The 25,572-nt window shown below is 54.1% G+C and overlaps 1 protein-coding gene across 6 annotated transcripts; it reads right to left on the bottom strand.

The window, feature by feature from the left end:
• Positions 1–1,765: 1,765 nt before the first annotated feature.
• On the bottom strand, positions 1,766–24,369 carry SPSB1 (splA/ryanodine receptor domain and SOCS box containing 1). Of its 6 annotated transcripts, none has more exons than XM_063177191.1 (3): positions 24,288–24,369; positions 7,928–8,732; positions 1,766–3,666 (listed from the first exon to the last, which is right to left on the bottom strand). In XM_063177191.1, the coding sequence occupies exons 2-3, from the start codon at positions 8,619–8,621 to the stop codon at positions 3,539–3,541; spliced, it is 822 nt and encodes a 273-aa protein (XP_063033261.1). In that variant the 5' UTR covers positions 8,622–8,732; positions 24,288–24,369; the 3' UTR covers positions 1,766–3,538. The 6 variants fall into 6 exon arrangements, with proteins under 6 accessions (XP_063033261.1, XP_063033263.1, XP_063033262.1 ...); XM_063177193.1 differs by lacking the exon at positions 24,288–24,369 and adding an exon at positions 23,732–23,919; XM_063177192.1 differs by lacking the exon at positions 24,288–24,369 and adding an exon at positions 23,269–23,438.
• Between the last annotated feature and the right edge of the window lie 1,203 nt (positions 24,370–25,572).

The raw sequence follows: 25,572 nt of genomic DNA, 5'->3' as shown, positions 1-25,572 counted from the left end.
AGAGGAGGGCAGCGTGCTGGGAGCTGCTTTCCATAATTGTCTTACCTTCTGCAGGAGAGAAGGTGCGGCTGCCAAAACGAGTTCCCAAAAGCTCACGTTCTGTGAGCTCCCACCTCCCAGGGGAAAGGGAAAACTGCCTTGGTGCTGGCAGAGGCTTGGCAGGTCCTGGGCTCCAGCAGGGGAGGTGTTTGTGCTCAGAAACAAACCCAGGCCTGCAGACAAAGCAGAGAATTGGCAGCTGCCTCCCCCTCCAGGCTCCTGTCCTGGCATTGTCAGAGCTGGGAGGATGCTCAGCTTTGGGCAGGGGTGGGACCAGGACAGGGACCTGCACCAGGACAGGGACCTGCCCACAGCCAGGGGACAAGGCTGCCAAACAGGGATGACATCTTTCCTTACCTTTGGGCAGGAGTGGGACCATGCACCGGGACAGGGAGCTGCCCCAGGACAGGCTCCCTGCTCACAGCCAGGGGACAAGGCTGCCAAACAGGGATGACACATTTCCTCACCACATTTCCTTACCATATTCCCTCACCACCCCTCCACTGAGCACTTCTCCCCTTGAGGCTTTTCTGCACACAAATCGCTTCCACAACTCCCAGGAGGAGCCAAAAGCTCCTGCAGGGATGCCAAAGCTCTCTGAGAGAGGCTCCAGCACGGGCTGGCAGCTCCCAGGGCCAGGAGCAGCTCCCAGGGCTGGCCCTGGTGAGTCAGCAACGAGGAGGAGGAGGAGGATGATGCTGGCAGGGTGGCTCTCAGGGCACACGAGCAGAACCTGCAGCTTTTCCTGCCCCTCGCACGCTGCCAGGGCTGGGCTGGAGGCAAGAACAGCAGAGCTCCGCTGATTTACTGGGAGCTGCTGCTCTGTGATATCATTTGTTGATCCCATCAGGGCCAAGCCCCAAGCCACGACTTCCTCCCCCGTTGCCACGGCACTGTACATAAACAGGGCAGGCTCCCAGCCCCGGGCAGGTCATTTGCTTCAAATATTCCATGCAGCTGGAACACGAGCCTGTTTGGGTGTCTGGAGCTGAGCATGAACTAATTCCTCAGGCTCTGTGCACCCTCAGCCACTCCCAGCCCGGAGTGCTGGGCAGAACCAGGCACAAAAGCAGAGCCAGGCTCAGGGGCAGAGCTTCCTCAGCTCTGCTCCCTGAATCGGCTGCATGCTGGAGCTCAGGAGCTACAAACCCTCTTAATCATGTGGTTTTCCACTTGCAAGAGACACCCAAAATTTAAAAAAATAAATCTTGTCCTGACTGGAGACAAGACAAGAAAGCACTCGCCTTTTTTTGGGCCCTCCCTCCCCAGCACCCCGTTAGGCAGCTGATTAATTAGGCATTAGTTCAGGCTCATTACAAGATTTGGCTTCCTCACGCGACTTGGTGGCTGCAGGGGGACAGAGAATTGTGGAGCCTTCATCCCCATGGACAAAGCATCACCACAGCTGGAGGGGCTGAGCCACAGCAAGCAGGGCAAATCCAGCTGCAAATCCAGCTGCAAACCAGAACCCAGGGCTGTCCCATGCCAGGCCACACCCAGCTCCATCTCTTGGAGGCTGCACACACTCAGCTTGCCCACCTCAGCCCGTCCCACAGCTGTACACATATTTCAGAGGTAAACTGTGATTTCTGCAAGCAGGGATGAGGCAGAGGCAGCCCCTGCCCTGCCTGTCTGGGCAGGCTCCTCAGGAATAAACTCACTGCTCGTGCAGAAACAAAGCACAAAGAAACCTGATCATCTCATGCGAATAAAACCCACCACCAAGTAATATTCAATAAAGTTTATTAGGTTACTGAGTGCTATCTACAGTCATAAAATAGAAAGGATTTTAAACTGTACAGAGTCATGTCCTGGTGAGGTGAGGAGAGATGGAAATGAGGGAGCACAAAGGGCAGCAGGAGTAGGGAGAACACAGCTTCTTCCCTGCAGCTCTGGAAGACACTGGCTCGAGTTGAAGGCAACCAAGCAGGGCTCCACACACTGGATTTTGTGTCCTGCCCTGCAGCAGAAACTAGTACAAACCCCTACGTTGAAAAACAAAACCTCATATAATATTAGAATAAAAAAGGGGCACGTCACACCCCACCCAGTCTTGGCACCAACTCTGTGCTTTAAAAAATATACTATGCAAGTAGTTTATTTTCAAAAAGGTACCCTACAGCAGCTGTTTAAAACATGTTCTTATACATACACCCCACATATATATATTAACATTTTCAGCAACTAAACTCATTTGTACCTACACAAAACTGAAGGGATAACTCAAAAGCAAAAACAAAACAATCACACAAACATTTTTCAAGGAAAAAAAAAACACACAAAGAAATGTGCAAAATAACCCCAGAAAGGCAGCATAGTAACCTGTGGAGAGGTCAAGAGAGCAGCTCCTGCTAACAGAGGAGTGCCACCTCTTTACTTGGCTACTGAGGATCTATTTGGGATGTGCTGATTTTGCCTGAATTGCTCGTCCTGTTTATTGCAGCTCTGGAGAGGTTCAGTTCCCTCTGCTGTGCCTGCCTGAGCCTCTGTGACCCTGCTCTGGGACAGAGGGCAGGGAGCCCCTCTGCTGCAGGGTTTGGGGGCATTGGGGTGCTCTGGGACACGCTGAGCCTGGCTTGGGTGGATTTCAGCAGCTTATCAAGGACAGGATTCCCTGGCAGTGCCATCAGAGCACATGGAGGGGTCTCTGAGGGCTGAGCATGGGGCAGAGCCCAGGGCACAGGAGCTGCAGCTGTGGCAGATGTGTGACAGATGTGTGACACACACACACAGATGTGTGACACACACACACAGATGTGTGACACACAGTCCCAGCCCAGCCAGGGACCCCAGAGCAGAGCTGCAGCTCTCAGCAGGAAGGAGGAGTGTGGGGGCACAGCCTGACTGCAAAATCAGCTGTGGAAGCCCTGGGAGGAGGCAGAGCAGAGCAGGACGAGCCCTGGCGCTAAACAAGGCAGCAGGAGTCACCACCTGTGAGACAGCAACAGAGCAGGGCGAGGATCCCAGCACAGACATCAGCAACACAACCACCTTCTCCAAGCTCAGAAGGGTCCTGGTGGAGGAAGGGCTCTTGGTTTTGGCGTTTCAGGGCTTGGGGTTGTACGTTTTTTATTTTTTGGCTTTTAAAAACTCATCAATTAATTCTTTATGGTACTCCAGACTCTTTCCAACTCTGCTGGCCATCCTGAGCCTTTCCCTTCTCAGGACGTGGTCTTGACATTTCTATTCCTAGTGCCTCCTCTTCCTCAGATCACGTTTGAACTCTTACTTTTACCATTATTCTTTTCTCACCATCCTTCCCTTTGGCTGGCCCAGAACCATTCCCCCGAGCCCGGGGAGGCAGCACAGCCTCTCCCAGGAGGAGAGGGGAGCACAGGGCTCTGGCAATGTTCCTCTGCTCAGTGTGCTGGGGCAGGGGCTCCCGAGGAGCAGAGCCCGGGAGGCTGCAGCAGCAGTGCAGGGATGCAGGGATCCATCCTCGGCCGGCAGCTCCAGCAGGGCAGGGCCCGGGCAGCTCCATCCACCTGCGTCCTGGCGCTCACTGGTAGAGCAGGTAACTCTTGAGGGCGGCGGGCAGGGGCAGGGTGGGGATCTCGGCCAGCCGCTCCTTGCCCAGGGCCAGCCGCACGGCCCGCCGGCACAGGTCCATCAGGGGCAGGGGCTCGGCTGGGGACAGAGAGCACAGACATCAGCAGGGGGAGCAGCCTCAGCCGCTCACCACCCTGCTGCCTGCGAACCCCTGCGACTCCCAGCAAAAGCACTGAACGCCGGGCACAAGGGGCACACTCATTCACTCACCCTGCTGCTTCTAAACCCCTGCAACTCCCAGCAAAAGCACTGAACGCCGGGCACAAGGGGCACCCACCCTGCTGCTTCCAAACCCCTGGAACTCCCAGCAAAAGCACTGAACGCCTGGCACAAGGTGCACCCACCCTGCTGCTTCTAAACACCCAGAGAACACTGGACCAGAGCACTGAACGCCTGGCACAAGGTGCACACTCACCCACCCACCCTGCTGCTTCTAAACCCCTTAGACGACACTGAACACCTGGCACAAGTGCACACTCACACCCTCATCCTGCTGCTTCTAAACCCACAGAGAACACTGAACCAGAGCACTGCACACCTGGCACAAGGTGCACACTCACCCACTCACCCTGCTGCTTCTAAACACCCCGGAAAACTCTGAGCAGGAGCACTGAACACCTGGCACAAGGTGCACACTCACCCAATCACCCTGCTGCTTCTAAACCCCTGGAACTCTCAGCAAAAGCACTGATCCCTGGCAGGTGTGCAGCCCCTCAGCCATCCGCATCTGCAGCCCACCAAGCCCTCCAGCCTCCCCCAGCTGTATCCAGGCCACTCCAGCCAGTGTGTGAATGGAACAACCCCACAGCAGCAGCTGCAAGTTCCTCCTCTGCAATTGCAGCCAGAACACATCTTCCAGCTCATGCCTCTTACTGCAGTACCCAGAGAGCCTCAGGGGTCTGGGCACCCTGAAAGCAGCACGATTTAGCCCACACAGGAGGGGAACAGCTGCCAGCCTCTCATTTATACTGCAGAGCCATCTGTCAAAGCTCTGCACCCTGACAGTTCCCTCCCATGTCACAGGCCCAGGAAGGATACAAGCCCTTGGCTATCTTTTTCTGCATCCTGTACTTAACCCCCTGAACAAGACAATACAAGTTTTTCAGGAATGGCACACGGGGCCTTGGCTGCTCAGGAGTCACTCACAGCAAGAGGGGACTGAGGTCAGAGCCAGGCTGAAACACCCCAGCTGCACAGGAGGAAAAAATCACTGCTGAGCCTGCCAGAGCTCACCCTGACCCTGCTCAGGCCTGGGGGGCTCCTCCTGCCCCAGCCAGGGCTGACACATCCCAAAGCAGGCAAATGCCATCCTTCCGTGGCCTGAGGGCTCTGCTGCACCACCAGGGAGCTGCCTCTGCTCACAGAAAGCTCCCACAGACAGGTGAGCTTGGCTCAGAAGCTGCAGCTTCCAGTAGCTTCGGCAGACGCCTCCAGCTCCACAACACGTGGACCTGACTTGCCAAGCCCAGCATCCCCACTGCTGCTCTGTGCCACCTGTCCTGTGCCACCAGGCTCACCCAGCCCTGCCCTGTGTGCTGCTCAGCCACCCCAGGGTCCCTGCTGCCCTCCCCAGGCACAGACACTGATGCTCTGTGTCACCTGTTGTGTGCCCAGCCCTGCCCTGTGAGTGCTCAGCCACCCCAGGGTCCCTGCTGCCCTCCCCAGGCACAGACCCTCTGCTGCTCTGCTCTGTGCCTGGCTGGGCACTGCACAGGGCCCCAGCACTGGCAGCACGCCCTGGCACTGCCCATTCTGAGCACTGGGGCACACACTCAGGGTCTGCACTCAGAGCCTGCCCTGCACAGGGACAGCAGGACAGAGGCACTGCCCAGCAGCACCCCCAGCACAAGGGGCCTGACCCCCAGAGCCTTTAGATACCTACAGAACAATCACATTTCAGCTCAGGGGCCTCTAGAGGAGAGGCTCCTCCACAGAGACTCAGGTCTGTCCTCACCTGGTCTGCACTGAGCAGAGAAAGCACACACACACAGAGCTGACCTCCTTCCATTCACTAGCACCACAATAATCCCTGGACAGGGCTGCATTGAGTGCTCAGAGCCAGACACCTTCTTTCTGTCAGTGCCAGAACAGCATCCATCCCTGCTGGCCTGCTGCCCACGATTCACTGCTCAGCCCAGGGCTCACACCACAGCTCCAGCCTGGAGATGGCCCTTCCCCAGCCCAGGGCTCACACCACAGCCCCAGCTTTCCCCAGCCCAGGGCTCACACCACAGCTCCAGCCTGGAGCCCTTCCCCAGCCCAGGGCTCACACCACAGCTCCAGCTTTCCCCAGCCCAGGGCTCACACCACAGCCCCAGCTTTACCCAGCCCGAGGCTCACAGCACAGCTCCAGCCTGGAGATGGCCCTGCCCCAGCCCAGGGCTCACACCACAGCCCCAGCTTTCCCCAGCCCAGGGCTCACACCACAGCCCCAGCAGCTCCACACTCCCTGCCCTGCCGTGCAGCTGCAGGGTTTGGCCTGGGCCCTGTGACCGTGTTCCCAGGGGCCTCAGGATGAGGGAAGAGATGAGGATCTGACTCCACGTTTCAGAAGGCTTGATTTATTATTTTATGATATATATATTACATTAAAGCTATACTAAAAGAATAGAAGGAAAGGTTTCGTCTCAGAAGGCTGGCTAAGCTAAGAATAGAAAGGAATGAATAACAAAGGTTTGTGGCTCAGACAGAGAGTCTGAGCCAGCTCTGCTGTGACTGGCCATTAATTCCAAATATCTACATGAGACCAATCACAGATGCACCTGCTGCATTCCACAGCAGCAGATAATCATTGGTTACATTTTGTCCCTGAAGCTTCTCAGGAGGAAAAAATCGTAAGGAAAGGATTTTCCATAAAATGTGTCCGTGACAGGGCCCTGCAGCAGAACCTGTTTCCTGGAGCTGCTGACACCCCTGAAGCTGCTGTGGAGAAAGAGCTGGGCTTTCTTTGGGTGAGAAAGGGCCCTGCCAAGAGCTCTCTGCTTGGTCTTGCAGAGCTGAAGTGCGTTTCCCAAAGCACCTGCAGGTTTTGCTCCTGCCCCTTTGCAAGGCTCTCCTGGTCACTCTGACAGCCCAGTTCTCTGCTGGCAGCTCTGTGGCACTCAGGGTTTGCCAGTGCTGGACACCTCCTGCACAAACACGGGAGCCCTTGAGCAGACACTGCTCTGGAACGCAGGGGAAACTGCTCTCCATACCAATACTGCCAAATCTATTTCACTAGTGACATAAATCCAGATTTTAATCCACTTCCTTCACCTCTCTCCTCCACCCTACCCAGAAGACTGAGTCACAGTCTGGCCCCATGGGAACTTCTGACTATGAGAGATAACAGACTTTAGCACATTTGGACAGCCAAATTTATTACTAAGCTTAGCTAGAGACTGATGTGCCTGTTAGTAAAAGGGCTGGCATGTGAGCTGGGCTGACAACAGCACCCAGCCCCTGCCAGACACGAGCACACCCTGCTCTGAGAGGGACAGGGGAGTGAGCCGCCTTCTGAGAGATGGAAAACAGTCCCATTTTCTCTTAGAGGGGAGATCTGTCCCTGTTCTTGCCTGCAAGGGATTTTAAACATCCCCTTGAAGGAAGGGGACTGTCCCAGAGACTGTTTTCTGTAAAGAGACACCAGGATTGCAGTGCCAGTAATGCAACTGTCGGAAGAATTCTGGTATCAATACAAGGTTTCCCATTTCCAGCTGGACAACTGGCATCACCTCCTGCCACCAAACCACCTCCCCAGGCCCTGCCTGCTCCCCGCAGAGGTGACAGCAAGGTGTGCAAACAGACAGACAGACAGACAGACTCTGTGCATTGTCCATGGGGGACTCAGAGCTGCACCTAGCAGTGCTGCTGCTGACACAAATCCTCCCCTGTCACAGGCATCTTTCATGAAAAATCTTTTCCTTAAGATTTTTCCTCCCGAGAAGCCTCAAGAACAAAATGTAAACAATGGTTATCTGCTGCTGTGGAATGTAACAGGTGAATCTGTGACTGGTCTTATAGAGTTGTTTCTAATTAATAGCTAATCACAGTCAGCTGGCTCAGACTCTTTGTCTGAGCCGCAAGCTTTTGTTTTCATTCTTTTTTTTTTATTCTTAGTTAACTTTCTAATAAAATCTTTTTTTCAGTATAGTTTTAATATAATATATATAATAAAATAATAAATAAAGCCTTCTGAAACATGGAGTCAGATCCTTGTCTCTTCCCTCATCCTCGGAGCCTGTGAACACTGTCACACTCCTGCCTGCAGGAAGAGGAGAACCCGGCCCAGGGTGGCCCAGGATATGGCCTGGGATGGTCCAGGATGGCCCAGCAGGGCCAGAACAGGGCTCATACTCACGGTCCAGTCCGTTCAAGTAGCACATGCGGATCTCGCAGTGGCCCCACACGGCGCTCACCACCGGGTACAGCTTCTTGCCCTTGAGGCCCCGGAAGGCCACCCCCATGTACTGCCCGTCCACGATGAAGCTGAGCGTGCCGTCGTCCATGTCCAGCACCACCAGGAAGGAGTCGGGCACGATGAAGGTCTCGTCGGGCTCCAGGAAGGCGGGGTAGGTCTTGCTGGGCTGGTTCTTGCCGTCGTGGTAGAGTCTGTTGCGGCCCAGGTCCCAGCCCCAGGACTCGTGGTTGTTGCCCACCAGGGTGGTGTAGCCCACGGAGTGCAGCGGCGCCTCGGCCGTGGCCACCCCCACGACGGCGTGGGTGCCGCGCTGGCGCATGGCCCAGGTGATCTGCCACACGTGCAGCCCCCGCGTGTAGCCCACCTTGCCGCGGATGGCGTCCGTGCTCTGCGCCACCGGGTGCCGGTGGAACATGAGCTTGTCGTCCTCCTTGACGAACACGTTCAGCGAGCGGTCGTCGTTGTTCCACGAGTGCAGCAGCTGCACCTCGTAGGACACGGGGGGCATGTCCAGCAGCAGCTCCAGCCGCGTGGGCTTGCTGTAGTCCAGCCCCTGCAGCTCCTGCTTCAGCGGCCGGTACACAGGGTCCCTCATGTCCACTGTCTTTATCCCCCCCGTGACCTTCTGACCCATGGCTGGCCTCCTCACAGGCTCATGGATTCACCTGGCAGCTCCTGCTGTCATCCAGCCCCGCAGCAGAGGCTGCCAGGAGGCTCTGTCCAGATGTGCACCGCTCAGGATTGCCTAATGGACGGAAAGAACAACAAGAGACGAGTTAAACATTTGCACACTCAGCGCCGTGTGCCACACTGACAGAGCACAGCCTTCAGCTGCTCGTCCCGACAAGGTGTTTATCCCAACCAGGTTTATCCCAACAAGGAAAGAACAACAAGAGACGAGTTAAACATTTGCACACTCAGCGCCGTGTGCCACACTGACAGAGCACAGCCTTCAGCTGCTTGTCCCGACAAGGTGTGCTCCCTTCCCAGCAGCTGCCCATGGGTGCAGGGCTCAGGAGACAGCTCTCTGCAGCCAAAGCTGTGCTGAGTACCTCAGGGCCAGGCTGCCAGTCCAGAGCAGCAGCCCAAAGCTGCTGGGGGACCCTCATCCCAGCAGCTCCGGCCCCTCCAAACTCCCGCAGCAAGGGCAGATAAACCTTTGCCTGGCTCGTCCCAAGGGAGCAGCTTCTCTTCTCCAAGAGGGAAAGAAATCCCCAGTTGCAGAGTCCAGGGGAGGAGCGAGATCCTTCCCACAGCTGAGCAGTTTTCCTTCCAGATTGCAGAGGAACCTCGGAGAGGTTTGAGCCAGCTTGGCCAGAGATCCCCGCTCGCTCCGCGCACCTCTGCTCCAGCACTGCATCCACTCCAGCGCCTCTGCTCTCACTCAGCAACACAAACAGCCCTCTGTCGCACAGCTGCCAAACTGGGGGCAGCTATTAGGAGAACTAGGAGTGGGAGGGGTGCAAACGAGCTTTCTAAGAAAAAAAAGTGTTATTTTAACATTTCCTGAAGTGAGGCAATCATGCAGCGCTCCTGCCAGCTACAGTCACAACACTTACTCACAACCAAGGACCTCATCTGGCATAGAAAACAGAGCATGAATCAGATCGGGTTTAAAAATAAGATTACTGGACATCAGCAAGGCTCCAGCTAGAAGGTGAACAGGGAGGGCTCACTGTGTTCTGGGTTAGGGGTGAATTCAACAGGTTTTCCCTACCAAGGTATGCCATTGGAACAGTGAGCTAAATCCCAATTTTAAGTAACAAGAGACATGACTATTTTTTCTTTCCTTACCCACTTTTTAAAAAAAATCATGAATGGAGAGCAAAATGCCTGAGATTCTTTGAAAGTTACATCCCAATGCACAGGCTGCAGTACAGACATTTCAAACCATTCAGGGACCTCAGATGTTGGGCATGGAGACAGAAGATGCCATTTAAACAGGCCCAGCCATGTTATCAGCTGCTGAGATAAGCATCACACATCCTGGAAGTGAAATAAATGCCATCCACAACATCCAAACAAATCCTGGCCCGTGTAAGCCAGCTGGTCACCAGCTGAAAAAAGGAATAACAGCAGAACCAGCTGAGGGAGGGCAGCAGGGGATGGCAGGGCATGTCGTGGCTGAGCTGCTGTGCCCCACAGGTTTCCATGAGTCACAGCTCCTCAGGAGCAGCAGCATCTCCAGCCAAGGGATCCCCAGAGCAAACCAAAGCAGACACCAGCTGAGCTTCCCCAGGACAGGCAGGTTGAAGCTGACCCAAAGCAGTGATTTTGGAAAAGGTTCAGGGCAGGCTCCTTGCTCAGCTGGGGTGAAACCAGACAGCAGCACCAGGTGAAACCCCTGGCATCCCGTGCCCGAGGCACATGGACAAAGGCTGGCAGCAAGGGACTGGCAAGGCACACGTGGGAGTCCACGGGCAGATCCAGCTGCTGGGATTTTGATTAGGATAAGGGAACAAAACATTGGCAGAGGGAGGAGAGGCAGAGATTTCCTGTGCAGTACATGTGAGAACGCAGCATAGGAAACAAGAACCAAAACAAAGCAGGCTGCAGGAGTGCAGACCTCTTTGAAGCACACAACACCCAGCAGAAGTGAGGGAACACAACTGTGCTCTTCATCAGCAAAACAATGCCTTGTTCATTGTGGCTTTCTGCCCTTTGCCAACATAAGCTCCATCATATTTCTCTGAGGCAGGAAGGGAAAGGGAATCACCCCAGGGAGATTCCAAACACAGGCACCACTCATCCCCTGCACTGCTCAGGAGCCTGTCCCAGGCACTGCTCACAGCAGGTGAAAGCCAATGGCCAGAATAAAAGAGAAAGGGGTGAAGAAAGGGAAAAGATTGAAGCAGAGGGTGGGTCAGAGTGAGAGCAGGGCAGGTACAGCCAGCCCACACCAGGATTGAAGTGCAATACAGCTCCTTGTTAGGGCAGGGCAATAATCCCTGCCCACAGCTGGCTCTGCTGCTCCTGGCACCAGCCCTGGCACTGCAGAGTGGCACCTTGCCCTCTGCCAGGAGCACAGTGATGCCCTCATCTCCTAAAAGGAAAAGTCTCTGCATGAACAAGACAATGCAGGCACTCTCCTGCAGCAGGAGGAGACAGAAAGGCTTATCCTGTGAAATTAATGGATTAATGCCCTGGGCAGCTCCACAGAGACACGGGCAGCCATAAATGAGCAGACAGGCTGGGGAATGAGCTGCTGCAGGTTTAAGTACAAATGTAAACACTGAAAGTGCTTTTATCTGTCTTATCAACAGCTCAGGCTTGCTGCAACTCTGCTCTGCTTTGCCAACAGCAGCTCATCCCCACTCCTGCTCCCTGCCATTGTCAGTTCCATTGTTAACCTCATGGGCTTAAAATCCAGGCAGTGAAATCCTAAGGGTGCCTCAGAGAAAAGGATTCCCTGCTATTTTCAGTGAGAATCAGCCCTCCCTTCCATTTAGGTGCTCAGAGCAGGCTGTCAGTTTGCCGTGCTGGAAGGAAATGCCAGGCTCCAAAACTGCTTGCTGCAAATGGATCAGGGCAGGAGACAGCAGAGACATTGAAATGGGAGGAAAATCCTGATGTTAAATAGGAGAACACAGCTCTGCAAGCAAGGCACTGCCTGTGCAGGCCAGAGCTGGTGCCCAGCTCAGAAACTCTGGTTCCTCTAGAGTTTGTCCCTCCCTTGCTCTGCACCTACAGGACACCTGTCTGCAGCACCAACAACAGGAACACACAAAGGATCCTCAGCTCCTTCACTCCTGATCCACTTTTACTTTATTTCTACAAGTCAGTTTACTGTGGCTTTATCTCCTTTCCATAAACTCATTAGGTGTACTTGCACAGATAAGAGGCCAAACCTTTACACACCTCACAGGCTCTGGGTGCTCTGCAGACAATGAATCAGAGCCCTACCCTAGAGATTTCCAGCCTGGAACACACCTCAGCAGAAAAGGAAATATACATATATATATATATATATATATATATATATATATACTGCACATGGTCAGGAGCCTCTAACAGCACCAAACTCAGCCCCAAAGAGCCAGGACACCCCATTTCACCTGCTGCTAGTTCAATGCCCTCTCACCCATCCCTCCCATTTTGGTTCTGGCATTGTCCAGGCAGTTCTGCTGAACATTTCTGCTGTTTTGGCAATGCCCTCTCACCCATCCCTCCCATTTTGGTTCTGGCATTGTCCAGGCAGTTCTGCTGAACATTTCTGGCTGTTTTAGCAATGCCCTCTCACCCATCCCTCCCGTGTCAGGCTCCCCAGAACACAGCTCTGAGGTTATTCACAGCAGCACGTCTGAGTCAATGAAAAGCTGAAGCAAAAACCACCACCCAGCCTCAACCAAGCCACTTGCTAGACACTTAAACAAATTTCCACTGTCCACCTACCCAGCCAGTTCCTGTGAGCTGCAACACTGCAAAATCTGGCAGAAAATAACTCTAAGCAACAGGAGAGAGCTCACACTGCAAAGTATTTGTAAGGATGGAAGTGACTCAGAAGGAGTTCCAAAAGTTTGTGCCAAAGATCTTCTCTCCCATTGAAGGCAGGTCACAAACAGCAGCTTTGGTTGCAGAGAAAATGCATTTCTTTAAATGAAACAAGGGAACTCGGGCTGCTTTTCCTCACAGGGGAAGTTCAGTGGATGCTTCAAAGGTCATCAGGCTCCTTCCAGCTCTGCATGAGGTAATTCATGAACGTCAACTGCTCAGCCTGAGCAGCACCTGAACATGGTGGGAAAGGCACAGACATCCCACACTCCCAGTTTCCTTAGGTGCACCCAAGAGATGTGTCCACAACCTGCTTGCAGACTAAAAACCACCACAAATAAGTCCCATAAGCAGCAGGAGGAAAGGTCACAGGCAGAGGTTCACATCCACAGGTTCACCTTCCTTACACCTCTGCACCTGTCCACCTTCACCTGATTCTCCCTGTGTTATGGAGGCCTTGCACACAAGCCCTGCTGATTTTCCCTGTGTCATGGAGGCCTTGCACACAAGCCCTGCTTCCAGAAGAAGCCTCCCAACACTCCGAGGCTGAACCCTGTGCCTGGCACATTGCAAACACAACCCCAGCTTTATAACCCAGCAGCACTGAAAGGCCTGGTCAGACTGCCCTGTTTGCTGACTGGTTTTCCCTGCAGCACTGGAGCCATTTGAGGCTGCATTTAGAGAGGCATTTCCTGCACAATTAAGCCACTGTGAATTTTAAACAGTAAATGTTTATGTTCAGAACTATTTGCATTAAAGAACCCCACATAATCCAGAACAAGCCACCCTCTTGCACAACAACTCCCTGCTTTTTGTTATTTCCCCACTTGATTTGCAGCCTGCACTGCCCATTGCCCATCCCTCATCTCTGTTTAACTATCTGGGTTCATGAGTTTTGTCAGATAAGGAGGGGAGCAGTGGAAAGAATGAAGTTTGATATTTCTACCTGTGCCCAGAGTTTCCACTCCAGTATCAAAAGCAATTTTTGGCTGTGGCCAACACCACCACCAACCCATCAGGACAAAACTCCAGATAAAGCACAGCTCTCCCCTAAAACAGCTCATGAATTCATTTTTTAACAGAAACCCACGTTCTCAGCAGCCACCTACCAGAACTCCCCTGTGTCCCTTCCCAGATGACAGCAGGGCAGAGCATTTCCCAAAAAGATGCATTGAAAACACTCACAGTGGAGCGTGAGGAGTCAACCCCTGCTCCTAAAGGCAACACAGCATCAGTGTCAGGAGCCACAGAGCCAGCAGGACTCATTCTTTCAGGTAAAGCAGCTGTAACTGGAGCTATTCTAATATTAAGTTTTACAGTTACTGTCTCTTCCTTTTTTCATTTAAGATGTCACACGCACTGCTAACAGTAAAGCAAAAATCCCCAGAGCAGAGCAGCTGCCAAGCACCAGATTACTCAGCCTGTTACTCCCAAACACGTTTATTGTGTCTGAAGCTGCAGCACATGTATTTACATCAAACACATCCCTGCCAGAGGGGAAGTTGTGCAAGTGTCTGGTACTGCTCCTCACTGCAGAGACAGCACTGCTGAAATCTGGGCCAGGCACTGGGGACAAACAAATCCTGGCCCATTGCTCACCAGGAGCTGGATGCTGCTCTGATCCAGGGCCAGAGCAGCTCATTCAGCTAAACCAGGGCCTTGTGGTGCACAACTGCAGTTCTGCTCCATCCCTGCTGCACTCCAAGCCTGTTTTTTCTCTTACCAGTTTACTCCTGTAAACCTTCAAAACCAGAGCCTGTCCAACTCTGGGCAACCTGTTCCAAAACTTCCATACTTCTGTTCCAAAACTTCTCATTCTTGGGGTTAAGCATCTTCCTCCCTGTCCAAGTCATTCCAGCCAGTTTCAGGTTGAATTTTGTGCTCATCCTCAGGTCAAATGAATCCTAAACAAGTGAATTCAACCCCTTGTCCCAGCTGTTAGTGCCTTCACACCCCACAGCAAATGACTCCAAGCAATAACCGTGGATCAGTTCACATGCCTTCCTGCCTTACCTTGGCACATGGAAAAATCTCAGCTTTCCTCTGTAATATTCACCCAGATCTCTCCATCCTGGGCTTCCCAAGTGCTGAACAACAGGACTGAAGTTGCACCCTATGTGTGAAGACCCCGGTGGATGTTTCACCCTTTGAACTGCAGATTCAGGTTCTTCCTGTCCTGAGGTCTGTGGAGTCTGAGGCTGTCACCACAGAGGACAAAACCTCACAAGAGGAGACAGCTGAGTCACTGAGGAAGTGACTTTTTTCATGGTGTTTAGGAAACCATTCTGTTCACTTAGCACAAGGATGTTCTCAGAAGTCACCACCCTGCCATGCACCCGGAGCAGGGGCTCCCCACAGCTCCTTGAAGGCAAGAGCCCCAGAGCCTGTCACATCCTCCAGCAGCAGCTGCCCAGAGGCAAAGCCACCTGCCAAGGTGAGTTCCAGCAGGTATTTCCCTGGCCCTGCTCTGAAATGAGATCCTGGGCACAGCAGATGTGCCCCTGCTGCACCAGACAGTTCCTGTAAGGTGCTGAATGATGACAGCAGCATCTTCCCTGCCCTGGCCAAGCCAGCCACAGCCTGGGCTCAGGAATTCTCCATTCCTGGTACAGTCTTGCTGTCCTCCCTCTGAGGACAGGCAGGTTTCAACCTCCCCCTCGGAAACAGCCCTCACATCACACCACCTCTAGGAAGCACTGCAGGAACAGGGCTGCTCTCCTTAACTGGAAAAGATGAAAGCCAAAAGCTGGATGCTCACACGGGGCTGACGCTCAGGACAAGTCCTTGGAGGCAGGGACAGTTCTGGACACAGATTGCTGCAGTGCCACAGCCCTGTCTGTGCTGCCCCAGTCCCTCCACACCTCGGGCTGCGGTTGGCACCCCTGAGACTGCAGCTGTGAGGGGAACATCCTGCACACATCCTGTGCATGGAACCAGCCTCTGGCACCTCCTCTCCCACCTGCAGCCTCCCAGCCCAGAGGGAGCCACTGGTACCCCAGGTGAGGAGGGGTCTGCACCTTCACCTGTCACAGCAAGGAGGGCTCAGCAGCTCCCAGCCCTCAGATTTGTTTCCAAGGAACACGGAATTGCCTCCAAGATAAAACCAGCAGTTTTGTTATCAAAGTTAACTGGGTACTTTGCTTTGAAATACAGTTTCTTCCCCTGCATCAAAGGGCTGTTAATTTTAGTCTTGTAGCAAGAAAAAATAAGCCGAAGAAATGAAAGCAGCATCTGCTTGGAAGAGATGAATGCAAGATAAAAGGTGTCTGTGACAGAAAGCTGGCAGCAGCCTTATGTTTTCTATTCAAGTTTAATCTGGGAACAACAACCACCCTTAAACATAACAAAAGCCGTGGAAAAACCCTTTCCAAATCCAACAGCATCGCCAGAAGATGCAATTTCTCTTCTCCAATCACTGCAGCAGCCAGTTGAGGTGAGGAGCCCAGACAAACCCAAGCTTGCAATACCAGGGTCAGGTCACCCAGACCTTGGCCTGCTCGAGGCCACAACATCCCTGCTTCAGCTCCCAGCTCCTCCTCCCTTCCCCAGGCCTCCAGAGCAGAAGGAAGCTCCCAAGTGCTGAACCAGGAGGATATTCCTGGCAGAGAGATTGCACAAGAGGCTGCTCACACTGCCAGCTTTACTGGAACACACTCAGCAGCTCCCCAGAGCACAGCATGCCGGGACAAGGTTGGATTTCTGACTTGTCATTAGCCAAGAAAGTTTAATGACACGGTTGGGCTCTGTGTTTAGCTATAATTGACCTGGGACATCCCATAATTAGGAGGAGACACTGCACATCTCACTGGGGCTGGCAGCGAGCACAGGCTCAGTGATGCAATGCTCTGCTTTCCCCATCACCTGAAAGGGTCCCTGGAAATGCTGTGGTGCTCTGAGACAGGCAGGGTGACCCAAAGGCTTTGGCTGCCTTCCTAAATCATCCACCAAAAGGCTCCACAAAGCAGCAATTTTGAGATCCTTTCTAGCTTGCCTGCTTGAAGCTTTATCCCTGTAAAAGCTCAACCAGACAAATCAGATTTGCAAGCGCAGAGTGCACCAAAAAGAGGAGGATAAAAGCACATTATACAAACTGTGGCTGCAGGAATGCACATGCTGCTTGAGAGGACATCTGCACTGTAAGGTGGCCAGATATCCCAGAGCAACTTTTTCCTGGAAATAGCAGTTGTGGCAATACAGAACAAATGTTTGTGCCAAAACAAGTGACCAGGACATGCACTGACTGCAGCATTGCTCACAGTAGCTGCAATACTGCTTCAAGTGGGAAGGGGAGAAATTTGCCCCTTAGCCTTACTGGGACACACTCAGAAATTCACTCCTAAGCAACAGCTTCACAAGCTTGAGCTCTGCAAATGAAGTGATATTTAAAGTGGTTTCCTCACCACCTCCAGTGTGCACCATGTCCTGCAGGGGAGGAAGGAGCCAGCCATGCTCAGCATCTGTGGTGGTGACAGGGAGTGCTAGGGTGGTTTTTATCCCTTCTGTTTCCACCTTTCAAATGCTCTGACACCACCAGGAGCCTGAGCAAGCAGGGTCTGAAGAACACACATGTCCCTCCTTCCCTCCCTGGGGCTCCTCAGCAGACTAAACTGTGGCTTTCCCCTCTCAAACAACAAAATTCCATACCTGTAATTACACCAACAGCTTTCTGCTGTGACTATCCGGGCTTGGCCGTCCTTTCCACGAGGGTGAGCCACAGAGAGAGCTCTGCAGTGCAGGAGACAGTGATGGAACACTCCTGAGCCCTTATCAGGGCACTCCACAGCTGCCAGCACTTCCAGCTTCAAAGGCAAGACAAAAGCTGCACAGCCAACCTATCCTCCCCACATAGCTCAGCCACCACAGGTCCTCATCAGTCAGCATGCCTCCAAAGAAGTGTTTAACATAAACATTTGGAGAGTCACTTCATTCCTGGTGAACCCAGCTATTTGATGTGGGCCACGGAAAGCTCCCATGACATCAATGGAAAGTTTCCAGTCAGAAAACCAGGGCTGAGACAGATTAATAGAAGTTAAGAAATAGGGATGAAGCAGCATTGTAGAAACAGGCAAGAGCTCTGTTCTGAAGCAAGATGCACTCAACATGCTCAGGAGCAAGCAGAAGAGAAGCTGCCTTGCTTTTTCAAAGTGTAGACATCAAGAGCAGCAGAGATAAGGCAGTTGTGCAGTCTCCAGCATGCAGGTTTCTGTCTTTTCTGGGCTGCTCACTCCCAAAGTGTGTTCAGCTGTTTCTTGGCTGCTGCTGAAGCTCTGATTCCTCCTTTGGAGCAGGCTGGATGGCTTGGCCAGGATTTGCTGTGTGCAAACACCAGTCTGAAAGCAGTGAGAAAGCCACTGCCACCCAGCAGCCCGTGCACCACAACCTCCCAAACACAGCACAGATGTAAACTGTCTGCAACAGCCAATGTCTGCAACATCAAACAGAGCCACCATATCCAACAGCCTTTTCCGCCATTGAAACCTCCCACCAGACTAAACTCACCTTGAGGTTTTATTCTTGCAGTGACTTAATCACACTGCTACTGCTGACCTTCAATGGAAGCACCACCTGAACCTGCCCAGGTAACACCAATGCCTTGGGGACACCAGCCAGGATGGACAGAGCTGGCTGTGGAGCTGTTCACCCTGGAGAAACCCATCTGAGCACAGATGAGAGCTGGCCATGGAGCTGTTCACCCTGGAGAAACCCATCTGAGCACAGATGAGAGCTGGCCATGGAGCTGTTCACCCTGGAGAAACCCATCTGAGCACAGATGATTGGGCTGCCCAGCTCTTCTGTCAGGCTCCAGGCCAAACAGGGTTCCATGGAGGGCCCTGCAAAGCCACCTTGTCCCTGCTGCCACCCTGCCACCTGCTGGGCCATCAGCTCTGTCCCCCTGGACCCCAGGATTACACCTGGGTCAGACCCATTCCTGCACAGACTCCTCCTGTGTCCTCTCAGGTGTGCCAGAACAAGGTTTGAGAGCACACTGAATGTTCTCCTGTTGAGAAGGGTTTTATGCCAATGCAATCCCTGCTGTGCACCTTGAAATGGAGATTCCCATGAGGTCAAGGATTCCTTCAGAGCCAGTCCAGACTGAGGATTGGGTGGAGTTTTTGCCAAGTTTGAAGACAGCCTATTCCAAATAACATAAGAGCACATGCCTCTGAACAAGTGCTGGTTGTGGCACCTTCCTCTCCACTGAGTGACTGCAAGCTCCAAGCCCATTTTCCCATCTTAACCACACAGGGGTGTTTGTCCTCAGCCCTAACACACAGCACAGTGCTCTCCAGTGCCCAAATGCATCGAGAAATCTCTTCCACCTCAAGCTCCAGGAGCCACTCAATTCTGATTTCTGACCAAAACTTGCAACTGATGTGGGCACTGCTCCTTGCAGGCAGTCTGCCCAGGTGTCCCCTCCCTCTGGAGGTGTTGACACACATTGCTGTGCCTCCTGCAGATCCAGTTCCGTGTCACACCAGGCTCTCTCAGATTACCCAGATAAAGGCTGGGATTGTAACTGATTGTTACTCATGCCACAGGTGCAGGTTTGGACCTGCGTGGGCACTGTGGGCACTCAAGACCTGCCCCTTCAAAATCTCACCAGAGGCAGCATCTGCAGCCACCCTGCTAGCCAGGAGCACCAAGTGTCAGTGAAACAGCTCTCCATTCCTCCAAAGCTGCACCTTGACACACTTAAAAAACCCAGCTATTTAGCAGCTTGCTGGGTCACCTGGATATCAATTAACTAAGGCAGCTATCTGGAAATGACAGTATCCAAGTCCCACTATGGAGCTCAGTCACTGAACCATTAAAAACCATAAGATACACACCTTGCCTTCTTTCCTCTCCCCATCTCAACCTCCAGCAAGTCAAAGGCCCAGCCTGGAACCCCAGAAGCCCAGTTTGGTGCATGGAACCCCCAGAACACAGCAGTGACACTGTGGGGACACCAGGGAGCCCCGACAGAGGGGACAGCACAGCCTGCAGCAGCCCATGCCTGTCACACGAGCCCGGAACAGAGAGTCCCAGCATGTCCATTTCCTGCCCACAGGCACCAAGCCAGGTACTTTCTGGATGCACACAGCCCCACAGCCCTTCTCAGCACAAGGGTCAGCAGGTTTGCTGCGCAGCTGTTGGAGTTTACAGGAACTGGGAGCAGACAGGAGCCCTCCCAGCCCTCACCAGCTGCTCACATGTGAGTGTTGCTTTACACGGGCACCTCCTGAGCCTTCAAACCCCAAAGGCAGGGCTGCCCTGGGGGACAAAGCAACCCTTCCCTCACTGCCCACATGTACACATGATGGTTCAGCCTTAAAATAGCACTGACAGTCAAGGGAGACTCAAGGGTGAGTGAGCATAAGAGAGATTCTCCACGTGGAGCTGCTGCCAGCACAACCCCTCACACCCAGCATCCCCAGCCTCAGCAGCAAGCAGCACAGGCTGCTGTGTGGAATCATTTCAAGAGCCATTCTTGTTCTCCTCTCACTGAGCAGCAAAGCTCTCCCTGCAGCAGAGCCTGACGTGCCACCAGCAATGAGTTAGGCCATCAGGGCAAGAACCTCAATTTGGCCTGCTACTAACCTCCAAACACTATAGCGAGGATGCAGGCATTTTTCACATCTCTGCTTTAAGCAGATTTTCAGTTACAAGAGGCCATTCAAACCAGAATTTATCCACGGAGAAGCTTGCACCAAGAATTTTTAAACATCTGAGACCAATGTAGCCTTCTCATGTAGAGAACTGCTTGGCCTTACCCCTTGCTTGCTTTTCTTGGCACTCCACCACCCGTGGCTCACGTTCTTCAGAACGAAGTTGTTTCTGCAGTTTTTGTGCAACTGAGTGCCTTTGTACATTTATGGTGTCAAGGCCCCATCTGGGATCTCCTCAGGACAGATTCCTGCCTTGATAACATACCAGCTCTCCAAAGAAAGCAGTTTGAAGCTAACATCCACACAGCTGCTCTGACTTAGGAGCTTCATCAAATTCCCCTTCCAGGCGAAAAGAAAAAGCCCATGTTTGGTAACTCCATTCAGACATCACCACCTTCTGCCCCAAAGCTCTCAATTGCTCTCACCCTGCTATCTGGCAGATGGTGCTGCTTGTTGGGGTCCTTTTGTTTGTTTGTTTAAGTAAAAAGCTTTCTCCTTACAGAGAAAGCTTTGTAAGAGAACAAAGAAATGTGTCACTTTCTCCTCCCAGGGGAAGTTTTACTGTTACACAGCAGCAGCACTGCTTCAGCTTCAAGTCTGTCTTCCCATGTTCTAGAAGAGAAAAAACTCACAAAGCCACAAGACAAGGAAATATCAGTGGACAAGGCCCTCCAGCCTTAAGGAAAACAGCTAAAGCAAAGCCATGTGGCTGTTTCTGTACTAAATGAGGAAAAGATGCTTACCCAAAAGACACTGAATCTGACCTGCAACGCTGCTGAAGTACAACACACAAAACACCAGAAGGGAGGATGACAGGGCATCTTCCACGTGGATACTGCAAGCCCATGCCTTGCCAACCCCAGCGCCTCACTGTGCACAGATAGCACACTCCCCACCTTCTCCACCCCACATGGCAGAGCCCATAAATAAAGCCTGGCACTGGCATCCAGCCCAGCCCAGCCAGCAGGGAAACACTCCCTGGTTCCTCTGGGAGTGCCCAGGGAGCAGCGGCAGCAGGGCCACACATGGAGGGGATGAGGAAGGAGCAGCCTGCAGCCCTCATCCCTCCAACCACACTCCCTGGGGCACACACACACCCTGCCAGCTTGGCACAGCTGCCCTGCACACTCAGAGCAGGACAGATGTGACACAGCTGTCCCCAGCAGCAGCAGCACTCACACCTGCTCCTCACTGTGTCCAGGACATCCTCCTTCCCTCCCCTCTTTCCTAAAGCCCTGAGGGCTCTGCCAGGGCAGCCTGCAGCCCCAGGGCTGGCACAGCTGACTCAGGTTCCCTGGCACAGGACGTGGCTCATGCTGCGCCAAGGGTTCTCTCAGTGCCTTGCCCACCACCTCCACACTGCCCACACCAAACCAACCTCGCCAGGGAAATTTCTTTTGTATCTCCTTCCCTCAAACACTCCGGGGCTCAGGCAGCTCGTGCCACCCCAGAGCTACAGATAAAAGCAGTTCCTGCACCAAATTAACACCCAGAAGGAGGATTTTTCTTTTTGCTGTAAAAAGCACTTAGTCTGCAAGAGAATTTTCTGACCAATGCCACAGACCAATTTACTTGATCCCAGGAGTTCCCAAAGCGTTACCATTAAGGGCAGAGCAGTGCAGAGTTAAAAGGGAATGGATGTTTTAGTAGTCCCTGGGAAAACACAGTTAACAGTGGCACATTTTCCCCACCATGTGCTTGGAAACTATTATTTTTTAGCTGTATTTTCTCACACTCAGCAGAGAGCATTTGGCCATTACCTGTAGCCCACATCCCATCTTTGTTAAGGACAGCTGCACTCTTCCCCCAGCAATTATTCATGGAAACAGAGGCAGCTACAGCAATTACTCACATGGAGCAACTCAAGGGAAGATTTCTTTGTTTTCCAGAGCAGCGCAGTAACTGAAAGTGAGTCAACACCTTGACATGAGCTCATTCTGCAAAGGCCACCAGCAGAGGAACCCAGTGGCTGCAGTCTGGTACCAGACACTTACTCACTTTGACTCTGCAGGCACCACAGAGCTTTGTCTGAGAGCAACTGGCGTCTGACTCGTGACTTGGCAGGGCCAGCTGCGGGCATGAGCTCCATCACACACCTGGAGACACAAAGGAGGGGCAGCAGCTCCACAGACAGCAGGTTTGGGGAGCTCAGAGCTCGGGCAGGGCTGCCAGCTGTTCCTCACTGCTGAAATGCTGAGCTGCTCTGCAGTTAATGCATGTGCAAGGCTCCTGCCACAGGACATGAGGAGAAGCTCAGCCCAGCTGGAATCATCTCACTGGTGCTCCCTGCCAGCCCCAGTTAATCCTCAGCCCTGGGTGACTCCAGGCTCAGTAAATACAAGAGTGCTAAAGCCCAAAATTACAGCCACCACTCGCCCTGGCCTCTCAGAGCCCACCAGATGCCAATTCCAGTGTATGCAGAGGCATCAGCCACAAAATGTGACCAAGACACAAACCTCAGAGAGCCACAGAACATACTCCATCCCACATCTTAAATTCTTCAAAAGCCACATTGTGACTTGGAGTATTATCTGTCAGCACTGTCTGCACTCAGTCCCAAGCCCTGGCACAGCGTCCTCACTGGCTCATCAGCTACGGATCTTTAATTCCAGGAACTTAATGAATTCTTAATTAGCCCTCACAAGACAGGCAGACCTTGCAGACTGCTTTCACTTTTTCTGAGGAAGGGAAATAGGGTCCAGGGGGAAAAAAGCAACGCAGAGACAGGAGAGGAGCAAGCAGAGGCCATTCCCCAGCCCCAGCAGCAGCGAGGGGCTGCACACAAACACAGCACGTAGCAGTTCCTGGAACACCAGCCCACGTCCCAGCAGCAGTTTACAAACAAGCCCCAGAGCACATCAGAGTGCACTTCAGTAACCTCCCGAGCAGAGGAGAGAGGCTGCAAGGGCTGCTGCACTGCAACAGCCCAACATCCCCTGAGGAATGCACTGAGACACTGCTGCAGCTCACGGGGCTGAGGAGCAAATTGCTGCTTGATGCATCCATCGGCACCACTGCTGAGAGCCCTGGCAGGCCAGCAGGGTGACACGGTGACAGGGCAGCTCAGGGAAGATGCTCCGGCACTTCTGTAAACAGCAGCATGGCTCTGTGGCGTTCCTGGCTGTTCCCTTATTAACTCACCACGGAAATATCCCTCCTTGCAGGCTGGGAGAGCCACTGTGACCATCCCACTCTCACTGCAAGGCCCTGGAGGCTCTGCACAGCTTACACCAGCAAGACTGAGCTGGCCGTGCTACTGAGCTTCACAACGCTGCATCTGGTGTAGAAATCAGATGTCAGAGGGGTGGGAAAGGCACAGATTACTCCTGGGACAAAAGGTTCATTGAGCCATCCTGCATTGCTATCATGGAAAAAAAAAAAAAAAAAAGAAAAAAAAAAAGAAAGAGGTGATCTGTCTCCAAGAAGCAACTCCCATTTTTACAATTGTGTTGTAAACTTCCTTATCTCGAGCCACGGCTGAGACAATTGACAGTTTACAGTTTTTTACTCAGGCACGGCCACCAGGCACCCCGGCTGCCCACTTTAGCCAGGGAATAAGGGCAAAACACGGCACAGTCCAGCAGGAGGCTACAGCAACACTGACCTTATAACAACGGCATAGGTCCTCCGGTTAGAGGATTATGTAAGGCTCCGCTGAATTCGCAGAGGTTTATGTAGTAAGCGAAGACACACACCAACCAGACCTTGTAAGGTGTGCTCCGGAGCCCGCGCGGTAATTTACCGACCCTGAAGGAAAACCCCGCTGCCCTAGCGAGCGATCCGCACCGGTTATGGGTGTTTGCTTTCCAAACCCGCACACGGCACCGGGAACGGCAGCCGCCCCTCCCGCGGCATCTCCGGCGCGGCTGCGGAGCCCCGGGGCCAGCACCCCATCACCGGGGCCCCGGGGCCAGCACCCCATCAGTGCCCCGCATCCCATCACCGGTGCCCCTCAGACCCCTCGCCCCATCACCGGTGCCCCCGGGCCCCCTCGCCGGTGCCGCTCCCCGCTGCCAGCACCGGGCCCGGCAGGGCTGCGGCCGCCGCTCGGCCTCGCCCCGGCTCCGCAGCTGGCACCGCCCGCGGGCCCTGCCCGGCCCCGCTCGGCGAGCACCGAGAGGCCGCGGAGCCGCCCCGCACCGCCCGCCCCCCGCTCCTACCGTGCCCGGGCTGCCCGCCGGACCATGGCCCCGCTCCGTGCCGTGCCGTGCCGTGCCCGGGCAGGCCGAGCCCCGCGCCCGCTGCTCCCGGCGCGCCCAGCGGGGCCGGGCCGGCATCACATGGCCCAAATAGCGCCCGGCGCGGCCCCGCTCCGCCCCCGGCCCGGCCCGGGGCGCGGCCGCTCCGCCCGGGCAGCGCCGGCGGCGGGCGGGGCCGGGAACCGAGCGGGGCCGGGCCAGCAGAGAGCGCGGCCGGGCAGAGAGCGGGGCTGGGAACGGAGCGGGGCCGGGAAACGGAGCGGGGCCGGGAACGGAGCGGGGCCGGGAGCGGAGCGGGGCCGGGAACGGAGCGGGGCCGGGAACGGAGCGGGGCCGGGAACGGAGCGGGGCCGGGAACGGAGCGGGGCCGGGCAGAGAGCGGGGCCGGGAACGGAGCGGGGCCGGCGGGGGACGCTGCATAGCCGGGCCGGGAACGGAGCGGGGCCGGGAACGGAGCGGGGCCGGGAACGGAGCGGATCCGGGGCGCTGCCGCCGGCAGAGGTGGCGATCGCGGGGCACAGCGACAGCCCGCAGCGACAGCCCCTCTGGCCGTCCCGGCCCGCAGGCGGCACCGTTTCCATGTGGAATGTGGGCTGTTCCGTGCTGTTTTGCTACTCCAGCCCGTTTCTGTGTGCAGTCCGTGCTGTTCGGTGCCGTTGTGCCACCCTCGCTCCAGGCACGGCTGGCATAGCGGGCAGCCCCGGGCGTGGCGCTGGGGATCTCCGGGCACTCGGTGACGGCTCCATCCTCGGTGTCCGCACACCCACCCAGAGATCCGCATTTCTCCTCAAAAACGGGGATCGGGCACGGGAAGGGGCTGCCCAGGGAGGTGGCGGGGTCTCCGTGCCCAGAGGTGTTCAGGAAATGACTTTGTGCCATGCTCCGGTTGATGGTGTCATGTCACAGGATGGACTCGGTGATCTCAGAGGTCTTTTCCAACCTAACCCATTCTGCGATTCTGTGATTTGTTTCAGCCACTCCTGGGAATGCCTGTTTGCTTTTTAAATACTCATTTGTTTACAGAAATAAACCTGGGAAATACAATTCTGTTCATTTCAGTCCTCATTATAAAAACAGCCCTTTGGACAAATCTGACCCGGTAGTGCCCCTTTAAGATGATGAATTTTTCAGTGCTTCCAGACAAAAGACTGGTTTTAGCAGTACTGCTCAAGCTGTAAAGCCGTGGATTGTCATAAATTCAGCAAGCCATATTGCATGGGATGCCTCCAAGGACCACCTAGGAGCT

The sequence above is a fragment of the Melospiza melodia genome, chromosome 26 (assembly GCF_035770615.1).
Source record: "Melospiza melodia melodia isolate bMelMel2 chromosome 26, bMelMel2.pri, whole genome shotgun sequence".
In the NCBI taxonomy this organism is placed as follows: domain Eukaryota; kingdom Metazoa; phylum Chordata; class Aves; order Passeriformes; family Passerellidae; genus Melospiza; species Melospiza melodia.
The sequence above is the reverse complement of the archived record's forward strand: the minus strand, read 5'-3'. Positions and strand labels throughout refer to the sequence as shown.

Excerpts from the sequence above, each read along its gene's own strand:
- SPSB1 (XM_063177191.1), bottom strand. The coding sequence starts at position 8,621 with ATGGGTCAGAAGGTCACGGGGGGGATAAAGACAGTGGACATGAGGGAC. Across the intron at positions 3,667-7,927 it reads CTACTTGAACGGACTGGACC|CCGAGCCCCTGCCCCTGATG; the intron begins GTGAGTATGAGC and ends CTCTGTCCCCAG.